General features: G+C 47.6%; 1 protein-coding gene across 1 annotated transcript in view; it reads right to left on the bottom strand.

The window, feature by feature from the left end:
* Window positions 1-12,321, bottom strand: part of GLI2 (GLI family zinc finger 2) — a 164,515-nt gene that overhangs the window by 25,885 nt on the left and 126,309 nt on the right. Inside the window, exons 5-6 of the mRNA XM_026036138.1 lie at window positions 11,202-11,387; window positions 542-743 (exon numbers count right to left, since the gene is read on the bottom strand). Of these exons, the coding sequence (XP_025891923.1) occupies window positions 542-743; window positions 11,202-11,387 (388 nt within the window). The remainder of the gene's footprint in view (window positions 1-541; window positions 744-11,201; window positions 11,388-12,321) is intronic.

Raw genomic sequence — 12,321 nt, 5'->3', positions numbered from 1 at the left:
AAGCAATCATGCAGGAATTGAAAACAGTGAGCTGCCTAATATAAGTGCTTTTAATTAAGATTTGAGCAAAATTTTACTCAAGGGTTTATTTATTTATTTTTTTTTTAATATCCTTTTATAATTCGGCTCTTAAATCCATCCTGGCAAAAATTTATTTATTTATTTATAATAAATGTGGCCAATGATTTGGAGAATACTTCGAGGCAATCTCTTAAATTAGAGGATTTATCAGCTGAATCATCTACAGAGCACATTTTATTAGATGAACTTAATTTACAAGTCTGCTTGTGAGGAGACACAACCATTCTCTAACTACTAGAAATCTGGTAACCCAAATTTCCATCTGGCAAAAAAGAAAACCCTGATTCTCCAAAGTCTCCTTCCACATTCATAAAACCAGATGGGGGGCTTTGGTTTAACATGTGACACAAGCCCAGCGTACAAACCCAGAGGTTTCAGAGATGGGGCAGAGAGCAAGTGTTTTCCTTGCTGAGTTTTGGTTGTGTTGCTGGGCTGATCGTGGCTGCTCCAGAGGCTTTACCTTATCGTCCCTGCAGATAAATGGCCGTAGGAGCCGCTTGCTGCCGAGCTGCTCCGGGAGTTATTAATGTAGGCCACGAGCGAGTTTGGGGAGGTCCTGATCATCGTCTGAAGGTCGATGCTGGCATCGGAGAGCGGGGAGATGGAGAGGGCTCGCTTGCGGCTCAATCTCGGAGTCACCCGTGGGCTTGAAAACCGGGACACTGTAGGAACGAGAGTGGGGAAAGAGCGGCATGAGCTTTGTCACGTCATCGGTGTGGTGGCGTGGCTGCTGGGAAGGGTGATGCCAACCACATGGGGCAGGATAGGGAGCGGGAGTGGAGCAGGGATCAGCTGCACTTGGATCAGAGATTTCCCCTCTGGGCAGCGCTGAGCGACACGGCTCAGGCTGCACTGACACTCGCCTGCTTCCTGCTCCATGGAGGCTAAACACAGGGCTGCCAATCACCCCCTTTCACCAGCACTAAATTAACTAAAAATTAAAGRAGAAAAGCCCCCAAAGGCTCCGTCAAGCAGGGCCGCTCTCGCTGGCGAGAGGAGCGGGATGGCAGAGGGGCCGAAGCGCGGGGCCCGCACGYGAGGGGAAACGCAGGGGCGCTGGCGCAGCGCCCGCCGTCCAATTCCCCACGGCGGCGGGGCCCGGCAGCCCCCAAGGCAAATTAAGAGCTTTAAGAAAACCAATTTGGCAGCTCAGGCACAAAGTTCAAGCTCTTCCCCTCCAAGGGGACCGGCTGCTGCCTGGACCTTATTAACAACCGTCAATCATGCAGGCATGAAGTCATTCCCAGCTCTGCCCGTCCTGTTTGTGCATCTCGAATACACAGCAAATTACTACAGCAAATTACTACAGCACTAATTTGGCTTCCCCCTGCCTTTCAGCACTGCTAACTGGAACAAGTGACTTCATCACGGGGAAATTCTGCCCTGGCCTAAAGCACCTGCAAACCAGCAGGATGGCACAACCTGGGGTTCATATCACAACATTCCCCAATATTARAGCATCGGATCCAAAGCCTGCCTGAGCCCTAGTCACATTTGGATCTGCTTGTCTCTCCAAAGCAGCTTTCATGTAATGGGTCATATATAGGAAAAAAAAAAAAAAGTCTATTGGTAAAATATGCCCCTTGGCCATTCACTCCCCTGCTGCTCCACACTCGACTGCTGATGATCCACCTGAGCATCCAGAGCACTCAGCTCCTCAAGCTCCTTCCCTCGGTGAGCTCAGCACCACGTTACCACCTGGCTTTCCCAGTGGTGATCTCCTGGGAAAGCTGCCCTGCAGGATTGCTGTAGGTATACTCTATTAAAGACCTGAAGTAACCAGCACCTTCCCAAGAGGGCAATAGGAGTTCCGTCCCTCTAGATGGTTATCACTGTTGGTCGCCTCTCACCAAACACGAGCCCAGCCCTTTGCAAGCGCATGAGCTTCCTGTCCCACAGACGGTGCTGACAAGAGAGGGGGTGAATGGGATGTACAAGGAGGTAAAATATACCCTGCCAGCGTGACCAATTAGCTCCTCCATTTGTGTTGGCTCGCTGACGTTTGTGTCAACATTTCCCTGAGACTGGTGGCTGGATTTCAGTCTCCTAGTGTCCATGACTCATCTGTGTACTGGAGGGCTCTGTCATTACCATGTCTGAGTATGGTTTAATTAATGGGGTTTAGTATCACTGTTGCCCTGCTGCCTATAATGTCCTTTACCATACTCCTTACATGACTTGCCCGAGGTCAAGCTGAAAGTCCAAGGCTAAGTTAACACTTGAACCAAGCACTCTTGTGACTATTGTCCTGGATCTAAAAGGCTTCAAGAGCTGCTAGCTTCCAAACTTCACTGCAAGGCCGACACTACTGGGAATTTCTCCCAGGGTGTTGTGTATGCACTGAACACTTGTTTTCCTGCAGTATTTTGCATAATAACTGCATTTTGCAGCCTCACAGGGCAGGGAGAACCTTGAACACGTGACTTGGAAGACTCCTGAAGCAGACGGCAAACACGAGAGAGCAGACAACCGTCTGTTAAAAGGAAATAAAAAGTCTCTCCAGACTGTTAACCCTGTCCCATAATTTGTAGGGGCTGGACTCACATTTTTCTAATGCTTGAGGTTGGCAGTTTCCAGTCCTGTTCTGCCGTGGTGAGTGGTGCTTCTCTTGGGAGCTGGGAAAGGAGCAGCAGTTCTGCAGAGGCATTATGGAAGCAAGAAAAGAAGGAGCAAATGAACTCCCTAAGCGAGGCCGGCCTCCCTAAGTAAAGGTTGAACTGGAGCATTCCCAAATCTGCCACCTGGTTCATGARACATGGGCCCTGCCAGACCCTCAAACAAAGCAACTTAAAGTTTAGAAATTCAGTTTAGCTCTGGTTTGGGTCCATATCATAATGCTGGAAACCACACAAAGTCTGTAACATATTAATGTGTTTGATCCTAAGTAATTAAACTTGCCTTTTTGTTTACCCTGGCCAAAAGGCATCTTGATTCAGTACATGGGCAAGACCTGGGGAGACCTGGGTCTTGTTCCCTGTCCTCCCTAGACCTATGACCTTGAATAAGTTGCTTCTAGTTTCTGGGTCCACCAATCTATTTAGACACATTCCCTGAGACAGTTTGTGTCTTACTCTGTACATACTGCGCCTCATACGATGGGCCCCATCGTAGCTGAGTTGTCAGTGTTTTTCATTCTACAATTAATATACATCTTTCCAGCTACAGATATTGTTTTCTGCATTTGCATTCCCACAGTCTCCTCCTTTTCGAACAGAAGGAAGCAGGCCAGATTTGACAGTCATATTTATCTCTGTTACTCCCACACCTCAAGGGAGATCTGTTTATTAATGTGCCACTTCCCTTGATAAATTACTAAATAGAAAGAAAAGCCTTGTACTCATTTCTCGCTGTTCTCCCAGTGATTTATGTCTACAGTGCTGGTTCAGCTATTGGTCGTCATTAATTTGCAGGGGGAAGAAGTCCTCGTGTCCAACAGAAACCTTGATTTGGCTGGTGCAGCCAACGTGGGCACCCTTCCCCAGCGCATACAAGTACATATTTTTTTCCCCATGTAAAACTCTGCTGGAAGCTGTCAGATTTGCAAGCTGGCCTGGGACCCTTCCAGCACAAAACGAGTAATATGCATCGYGTTAGTGTCCGCTCTAATTTAGATCCTCCACGTACCACGGGCTGTATCTAAYGCTTGACAGCAGCTCCAATAGGCTGGGCTTATGTTCTTCACAATGGTCTCAGCTCTGGTGGTTTTTCGGGGAAAGCTATGACCCCAAATGGTGCTATGGATGAACAGGTCCTCTTTCTTCACAGAAGGCCTGCATAAGGTGCTCACGAAAGAAAAGTAAATTGGTTTAACTACACAAAGAAGCAGTCACTAGTGCTTTTAGGAAGAGAAAAACTCTTGAAAACTATTACTCAGAGGAAAACTTTTGAAAACTATTATTCAAAAGTGGATAAACAGCACTGGGATCATTCTCAATAATAAAACTGGTCTGATTCAATCCCCTGATCGTGAACACCAAGCACCAATGTCAAATGGTAACAGGCAGCAGGAAGGATAAACATTAGTGTGGCTGCACTCAGAGCAAGGTTTTCAATATGGGTTGACCAATGGTCCTTTGAATGTCTAAGTRAAGTCCTCGATTGCCTGAGGAAACATCCAATGATGTTTCAAAGGAGAAACAACACGCAACCCTGTAAAAGTCAATGTGCCCAGAGAGGCAACTGTCTGAGGGATCCATTTTATAGGCAGGAAGAAAGGCAGAGAGATGGAGGTCTCGGCAGGATTTACCACCACAACTCCCCTTTCTGACTTTCCCTTCAGAAATGCTGACTTACCGAAMGGAGCAGGGTTGATTTTAAGACTACTTTGGTGTTTGGAAAAAATGTTGGGAGAASAGTTTCCAAATAGCCCAACTATTCCCTTCAACATTCTTGAAAGAAAACAAGTATCKGGTATTTCTCTCATAGTGTTCTAAAAGATGTTTTGTTTCAAAACCTAGAGTCATCCTGGGTTAAAAATAAAATCTGGAAAAATCAGAAATTGAAATGAAAACATGAACTCATTTAAAAGAAGTATTTCCACTCATCTACCAGTGCTTCAGTTTCTAAAAATGAACTTTTCTGTGCCTTCATCTGAAATGGAGATCTTTTTCGGTCTCTTTACCTTGAATAATACTGAGAGATGAGAAACCTTTTCCTCGCTCAAGTCCAGAAAGAAGTGACAGGCCCAAGATCATACAGAAAAAGAAAAGTACAACCAGACAACACGATGAGAGACTTCACCTTGTTGCCTCTTGTGGCTTTCAAYAGTATTTCCAGCACGCCCGGGACGGGTGTTCCTGTATCAGTTTGCTCTGCTATTTCTATCTCCCTTTGAGTGAACGTCTGTTAAAGTTAGTGGAAGCCTTCCACTGACTTCAAAGGAATTTGGAACATGGAATAAATGTGAATTTAAAAGCCAATCTACAGACAGTCATGTTTGAGAATTTTCATCTTTATTTTTAAACTTCTGCCTTCTCACTTGGAAAACATGCTATGGTGCCTATGCAGTCATTTTCAGCAATACTAATGCCTTGGACTTGATGTATTGATTTATGCAGTTTTTATTAAAAGAATCACTTCTGAATGGAGGAAGCCTGATTTTTTTTTTTTTTTTAAGAGAAAAAAATACCTGCTGAGAATTCAAATCTGTTTCAGATCTCCAGCAACAGAAATAAATTGGGCCTGAAAGGAGGCACAGGGAATTTCAGGCCAAAACACTGTCCCCTTCTCCCTATACTCTCAAGTTTAGAAGCAGATGGAAATGCAGATGTGAACTGGCAAAAGGAGGAATGCAGTAAAACCCAAATGAGCCTAAAGCTCTGGCCTTTGCCTTTGGAGTTGTGGATGGCAGGCAACATAAGTTAAGAAAAGTTTTACCATARGCTCTGGCCCCCTCCAGCCTTTCTAGGTAGGAAGTCATTTTTGGGCAGATTTTACTGTGTTTTACATGGAACGTACTGGTCTTTTCATACTAATCCATAGACAGAATGAGCTATTCTGGCTATCATGGGCCCAGCTCCTCATGATGGAGAAGAGAGGTAACTCTCATAATTTAAAAACCTTTATAAACTGCCTAGAGCAACTTTTCAGGAGAGAAAGCATGCCTTTACAGTGACATTATCTTTGCATGTTAAATGTAAATGCTGCAGCTCTCAACTGAGGGCCATTTCTYTGCTGGATTTGCAAGGACTCAAGGCTGAACTGTAAGCGACACCAGCCACGTCTGACAAATGCCCCAACCCAGTCCTCCAGCCAGCCTGGAGCTGGGAAGAAATTCCTCATTTCTTAGCAAAAAAAGGAAACATTTCCCTGGCACTTTTATGTAGCATCTACAAATTATCACACACACACGGGTTACCCAGAACCTGGGGTTTTCTTCCTAAATTTAGATTTATCCACAACAGGCCAGCGTACAGCCGACGGTTTGCTCTGCCTGTGGTCTTACTCATGGTGTTGTTTCCAGCGCTGCTGTGCCCAAGGGCTTGACCACGTCTGGATCTGGTGGGGCAGACAGCAGCAGGAGTCCCATTTAGGCCACTCTGCTATTCTCCACAGCTGTGGGACATCAGAGGGACCCAACACAGAGGGAAATTTCGGGCCTCTGTGTCACATCAGAAACAGCAGCGGCTGCACAGCCCTTCTGCAAGGAAACCCAAACACTCAGCTAGGAGATCCTCAAGGCTGTCCTCTCCTGAATGAGCCTGACCAGGAATTTCAGGCCCTCTCTTGACAGAGGGCTGTGTTGCTGTGACCTGCGTTGCAGGAAGCTGCCTCCAAACAGCCAGGCCCCATCGCACGTGAGCTGTGGGGGCCTCAGCCCCTGCCTCCACGTTGAAGCCTCCTCTGCATCCCCTGGCCAAACTCCAGCACCGAGACAACATCACCAACACGGCCGCTCTCCTGACACGGCCACTCACCARGCACCCACGAGCAAATCCCACCCAAAGCACACAGACACCCCCCGCTCTTCCCGTGAACAGATCAAGCCCGAGAGCAGCAGACACATCATGAAAAGCACGGGCCGATTCCCCCATCGAAGAGCAGCYGCAGCGAGTTACAAACAATCTCAGCACAACCTCCTTCCTTATTCCTCTCTCCCTTTCTGCAGCGGCAACACACGTCTTGCTTAGACTGCAGCAGATGCTGGACATTTGTTCTGGCAGCAGACACCGTGCTGGGACCCCTCTTTCTTCACTCCCTGGGGCCTGATCGACTTCACAGTTCAAGAAATACTAATGCTTCCCCCAAATCCTTGCTGAAAGACAAGGCTGCATTCTTCTACTCCCAACCCACACGGTAACTGTTTAGACGACCCAACTTGCATATGTAAATTGAATTCTTTAGAAACCAGAGTGCAGTGGGACTGCAGACAGAGCGCTTATGGGATGCTCTGGGCCGTTTGCTCTATTCTGCACATATTTTTCTGGGGAGAAAAACAGAATTGCTGGCTAGAACTGGGTGGGAAATTGTTTCCCATTCTCTGAACCTTTTCTGGGATTTCAGCAATTTTCCATTCTGTACTGGGACAAAGAAAACAACAAAAAAAGATCTCTGAGAGCTTTTAAGGAAGAGACTACAGGGCGCGCCGTCTGCCCAGAGTAGCCAACAGCTGGCTCATGTAGAGAAGTCATGTGTGATCCAACAAACTCAGACTGCAAATCCTGAGCTGCTCGTCCCTCAAGCCCCAGGCAAAGGACTTATTTTCCAGGCCACCGTGAGGCTGGTTTCCTCCACTCTCTCTTGATGGAGTGGAGACACTTCRTATGCACCCACCAGAGGAAAGTCCTGAGCTCACCTCTCACACATGCCTGCTCACTGCAGTAACACTGACCTGCACTGTCAGCCCCGATGATTATTAAATGATTTACTTGATGTAGAAAGGCTCAAACAACATCCAGCCATTGGTCTATTTAGCTATCCTGGGCTGAATAAAGCTCTTTTTCAGCTAAACTACTATTCCCGAGTCAAGAGATTATTCATTTCTAAAGGGTTTATTTATTTATTTCTTTTTTTAGAATATATCTTCACTATTCAACAAGGCAGGAATCCCCCTCCCAAGCTCCAGTACTGGGTGAAGTGCTATTACAGCACTATAGGGTCATCCCAGCTTAATTACTGCTACTGGTAACTGTAAAAGTGCACAAACACACCATGACCCGAGGGACTATCTTTGAGCTGGGCTGCTAGGACATGACTTCAACTCAAGATTTTTTCTTCCCTGCCCTCACTCAGTATGGGCAACTGAATGACAGCTTTGGCACTGTGCAGAGAGAAGTGATGGATTCAAAGACAAGCTTTTCCTCCAGCCCCAGTCATGAGAGTCTTTATTCAGAAGATCTGAATCTTGTCCCTAGAGCTGCCACTGCTCTACTAATACATCATTTGATGCCTTTCTCTTCAAGGTCTCTGTGGGTGGAATATCTTTGCTTTGTACAGTGTTTTTGAGATCTTCTGATGTACAGGGCTCATCACTGAGTCAAGCTGGATTCCTTCCTCTCAAGAGCAGATGGTGCTCCCTGAAGGGTTGAGGGTAATGACACCAGCCACTGTACTTAGGAAAAAACATCTGGATGCACTGAATATACTCAGAGAGCAGCAGTCGCCCCCAGGTTCTTCTGCACTTTCCACCAATCTTTTAACTGAAGTCAGCTGCTCTCCGTGCATCCAGTTTGTCCATCAGAGTAATCCACCATACAGCACTCAATTCAAGGGCAGAAATGTAAAAGCATGACAGCATGAAACAAGGCACAAGGCAGCTAGTTTGAGCGTTATTTAGTTTTCAATGGCACTGGCCCTAAGACCCACGCTCTTCAGTATGTAAAACTCATGTCTCCTCTCCATGGGGAGTTTAACTACTGATATAGCTGCCCAGTGAAAACTCTGCTGAAGACACCTAACCTAGGTCTCCTCATCATTTAGGACCTGACACAGTATTGGTACAAACAAGTTCCAGCTGACYCCTACTACTTCTCATGACTCTGGTWTCACAGAGAAAACAGGAGTCATGGAGGGATTCTCCAAGAGATGTAATGAGGGCAACCAAACGGGCTAAAGTAAGTGTGGGAGAATCATTACATGCAGTGTCTTGGGCTCCCACGTGAACCTGCTTGGTGGTGACATGACACTCAATAGCCCAAWTTTTTTACCACGTGCCTATCTGTCTTCTTCATTTCCTAGTATGTGATGGGGCTGCGTGTGGTTTAACAGCCATTGTGCTCCCTGCAAGAACTACCTGCATTTCAGCAATTGTTAGAATGATCCTTTGGGTAAATTTCTTAAGGTCTCAGTCTCTYTGGGAAGAAAACAGCTCTCTGACTGAGAGATGCTATGTGCCAGTGACCTGCTGATGCTTTATGCATGCCATAGATATCTCATCTCAGAAAATCACCACAAGAAGAAGCTTTATTAAATTACCCATCCAACTATTTACTTAGACCCCACTGATTTAAAGCACTGATATAACTTCCTAAACAGAACAGGAGAGGACAATTCTTCAGGCAGAGTTTCAGAGCCATCCCTTTTACTCTCAGCCTTGGTAGTACATTATTCTCTTTTTATGTACAGCACTGACACTGGGCCTCTATTATCAGCCAGGCTGATAAAGTGGAGATAACACATCAAACCCAGCAGCAAAATCCTGAACTCTGTAATGCCGCCCAGTGCCTCAGGGTCCAGACCTGACATCAGGAAACACTAAAACAGAAAACAGCAGTGCTTCAGTTCCGCTGACTTCAAACATGTTTTTAAACTCTGCACTGGACCAGGGCCGGACACAGGACCTGCAGCAGTCTGGGGGAGTGCAGGAAGATAAAGCAGAGCAGCGACACGATTACAGCAAAAACCCTGGGTAAAACCAAACATGAAGGCCAGAGGCTTGCACTAGCCTGCTGCTCCTTTTCACATCTTCAAAAACTAACCTTCTGATATCTCAAGTCACATCTTCGTCATCTTTAAATGTTTGCATCTCACTAAGAGCACGTGAATGCCCAGAAAAGGCTTTCCAGTTAGAGATCAACAAAGCTTTACTAAACGATCAAATGCCTGGCGAGCCCTTGCTCTCCACATGACTAATGGTTACGAGCGTGCCTGCCCGTAACTGGGACCTTTGTTCTGTGATTTACTTCAGTGCTGTTTCAGGAGCAGCCAAGTAGCAAGAGAGTCTCCTGCCAAGGAGAAGATGTCAGAAGACTTCAGATAAAGACCGACGTTCAGCAAACTATGGAACGGGCATCTTGGTGTGCTGAGAGCCAGCCTGCAATCGCATGAAAACAGTTGTGTTTTCTTCCCTTGCTGGCTGTTTATCTGGCACTTCAGCGAGGCACTGCTGGTCAGAGATGGACTAATAAGGAGGCAGGGAGGAAGGAGTCTTGGTCAAGAGCCCGAGGAGAACTTGGCAGAGATGATCTGCACCCATCTAACCCCTATGGGTTTAGATTAACCCCTTGGAGGAGCAACAAAAAGCAGCCTTACTGAACAGCTGCTTTTTAGAAGAGAAATCCTAAACRTATTTTAGACATTTGAGGCAAGATACTACCAAAAAACACGTGCTCTCCATTTTAGACTAGAATACTGGTTCCTGATCAATCCAGAAAGTCATGGCAGAAAATGACTATTCAGGCAAAACTTCTGCAGCAGTTGTAGACAAGAAATTGCTTTTTATTTAGGAATATCTATAAGTCCCTATCACCGAACAACTAGAGCAGCTTTTATCATTTGAAAGCAGTCACTTTACGAAGTACCAAGACCGCAAAGTCTTTCATCTTAAAAGCTCAACAACAGAAACTTTGAAGCGGTAACAAAATGATGCAGATCTCCCCTTTGAAAACCACAGCTGCCCACAGACAAATGTCGAGGCAGCCCAGGACCCAGAAGCTGGGATGTGATGGTCCAGCTGAGATGCCTCTATTTAGCAGCAGAAATAAACCCCAAGATGTCCTCTGTAGCATTTGCGCAAACTCATTTCTTAGAAGACATGGCTTAAATCAAAAGAAATTTCTAAAAATCATCTGTATGTCTCAAATACTCTACATAAATAGCAGCAATCACAGCAGGACAGTGGTCAGGCTGCGGGGGTGAATCAGCATTGCAAGTTCTAACATGCCTTTGTTTCTTCTTAGTTTAGCCACCAGCCAGAATTTTCTGGGTTTGTAATGTCTGATATTAGTATAAATACAACATTCCTGCAATTTTTTCTTCCCRGAGGCACTGACATCCTCTCCGCTGGAGCTCCCCATTAGTGTTATTGTTTTCCCCTTCGGGGATTCGTTTTACAGTTGCTCCGAGAGGTCCCAAAAAGATCGGGGTCTCCTATACCGAGCCCATGTATAACGCGTATGTGTATATCATGGATAACACGTGAGACAGATGGTCCTTGCCCCAGACGGGAGCCAGTCTAAATAAGAAGGCAGCCTGGGCGGGATGGGAAGCAGAAGCGGAGCATAGGAACGTGCCTCGAGGCGCCCTCCYGCTCACCCGCGGCCCAGCAGCAGCGCCATACCCACCACACCAGGCAGCCGCCTCCCTATCCTCCCCAAAAGGCCACAACGCATGCATTTTAAAGGCCACAGCGTATATATTTTAAACGAGCCGCCGCGGGGAAGAGGGTGCCGGCCGCTACTCACCGTCGACGGGGCTGAGGTAATCGTGGAGGTGCGCGGTGCCGGCGGCGCCCCCGGCCGGCATCAGCAGCTCCCCGTAGGGGTTCGGGTGGCTCGCCATGAGCGTCATTTGGTGGTAGTAGTCGGCGGGGTTGGCTCCCGGCGGCGGCAGCCCGAACAGGCCTCGCTCCTTCAGGTGCTCGTGGGCCGCTGCGCGAGGCGCGAGCGAGGAGAGAGACATGGGGAGAGCGTTGAGGCGGCGCGCGAGGCCCGGCGCCGCGGCGGGCGCCCCGGCTCTCCCCCCGCGCCCCCACGGGCCCCGTCCCGACGGCCCCGTTAGCGTTTCGTGACGCGCGCTTGGGCGTGTTTCTGTGGACAAAAGCAGCGAAGCTGGGGCCTCCGCATTCCTCCATTTCCGCACATTTATAAACAATCTCTCATTCCCCCTTCTAATAATCCTTCCGTACGGACGCCGGCTTCGCCCCGGGGAGGGGGAAGAGGGCCCAATCAGCCAGCAGCAGTAACCCTGTCACCATTAACATCCCTGCCTATTAGGAAAGAAAGACAAATGCAACCCAGTTCCCGATAGYGGGGCAGGGAAATTAAAGCCGAGGTCTAATGCATAGACCTAGGTTTAGCRTCTGGCAGCATAAAACCATTTTGGCTGCCAAAGCCAATTACATTCACTTTCTCCCAGCTGTAATTTTTCAAACCTGCCTCCCCCACCCGCTCGCCCCCATTAACTTATTTACCACAGCCCTTTAAAAAAATAAAATTTAAAAAAAAGCATCCCAAAACACAATGCTTCTTTTAATACCAAACAATGAAGCTCGCTTTGAAAGGGCAGGCCGGGGGAGCGCGTTTGCTCGCTCACACTCCAACCCCTCTGCTGCGTGCGGAGGGGAACTTGAACGCTTGCCCTGGTGTAGCTGCAAGGAGGAACCACCCTAAATGAGGGTCRCGTTTTGGGGCAGAAAGGAGGCGTTTGCAGCTCCCCGTCACCGCAGCCCCTGGGGGCCGCCTTGTTCTCGGATGCCCTTTGGTTCACCACCGAGCAGGGCCGCTTGCCTCTGCTGTGGGTGAGAACCTGAGGGGCGCCTTGATCTGCCAGGTTTGCAGGAGACCGGGTSCCCAGGCCCAGGCC

This window comes from Nothoprocta perdicaria, unplaced genomic scaffold, assembly GCF_003342845.1.
Source record: "Nothoprocta perdicaria isolate Ctin4 unplaced genomic scaffold, notPer1 scaffold_0, whole genome shotgun sequence".
Classification (NCBI taxonomy): Eukaryota; Metazoa; Chordata; class Aves; order Tinamiformes; family Tinamidae; genus Nothoprocta; species Nothoprocta perdicaria.
Note: the sequence above shows the minus strand (reverse complement) of the source record. Positions and strands in the feature narration are given on the sequence as shown.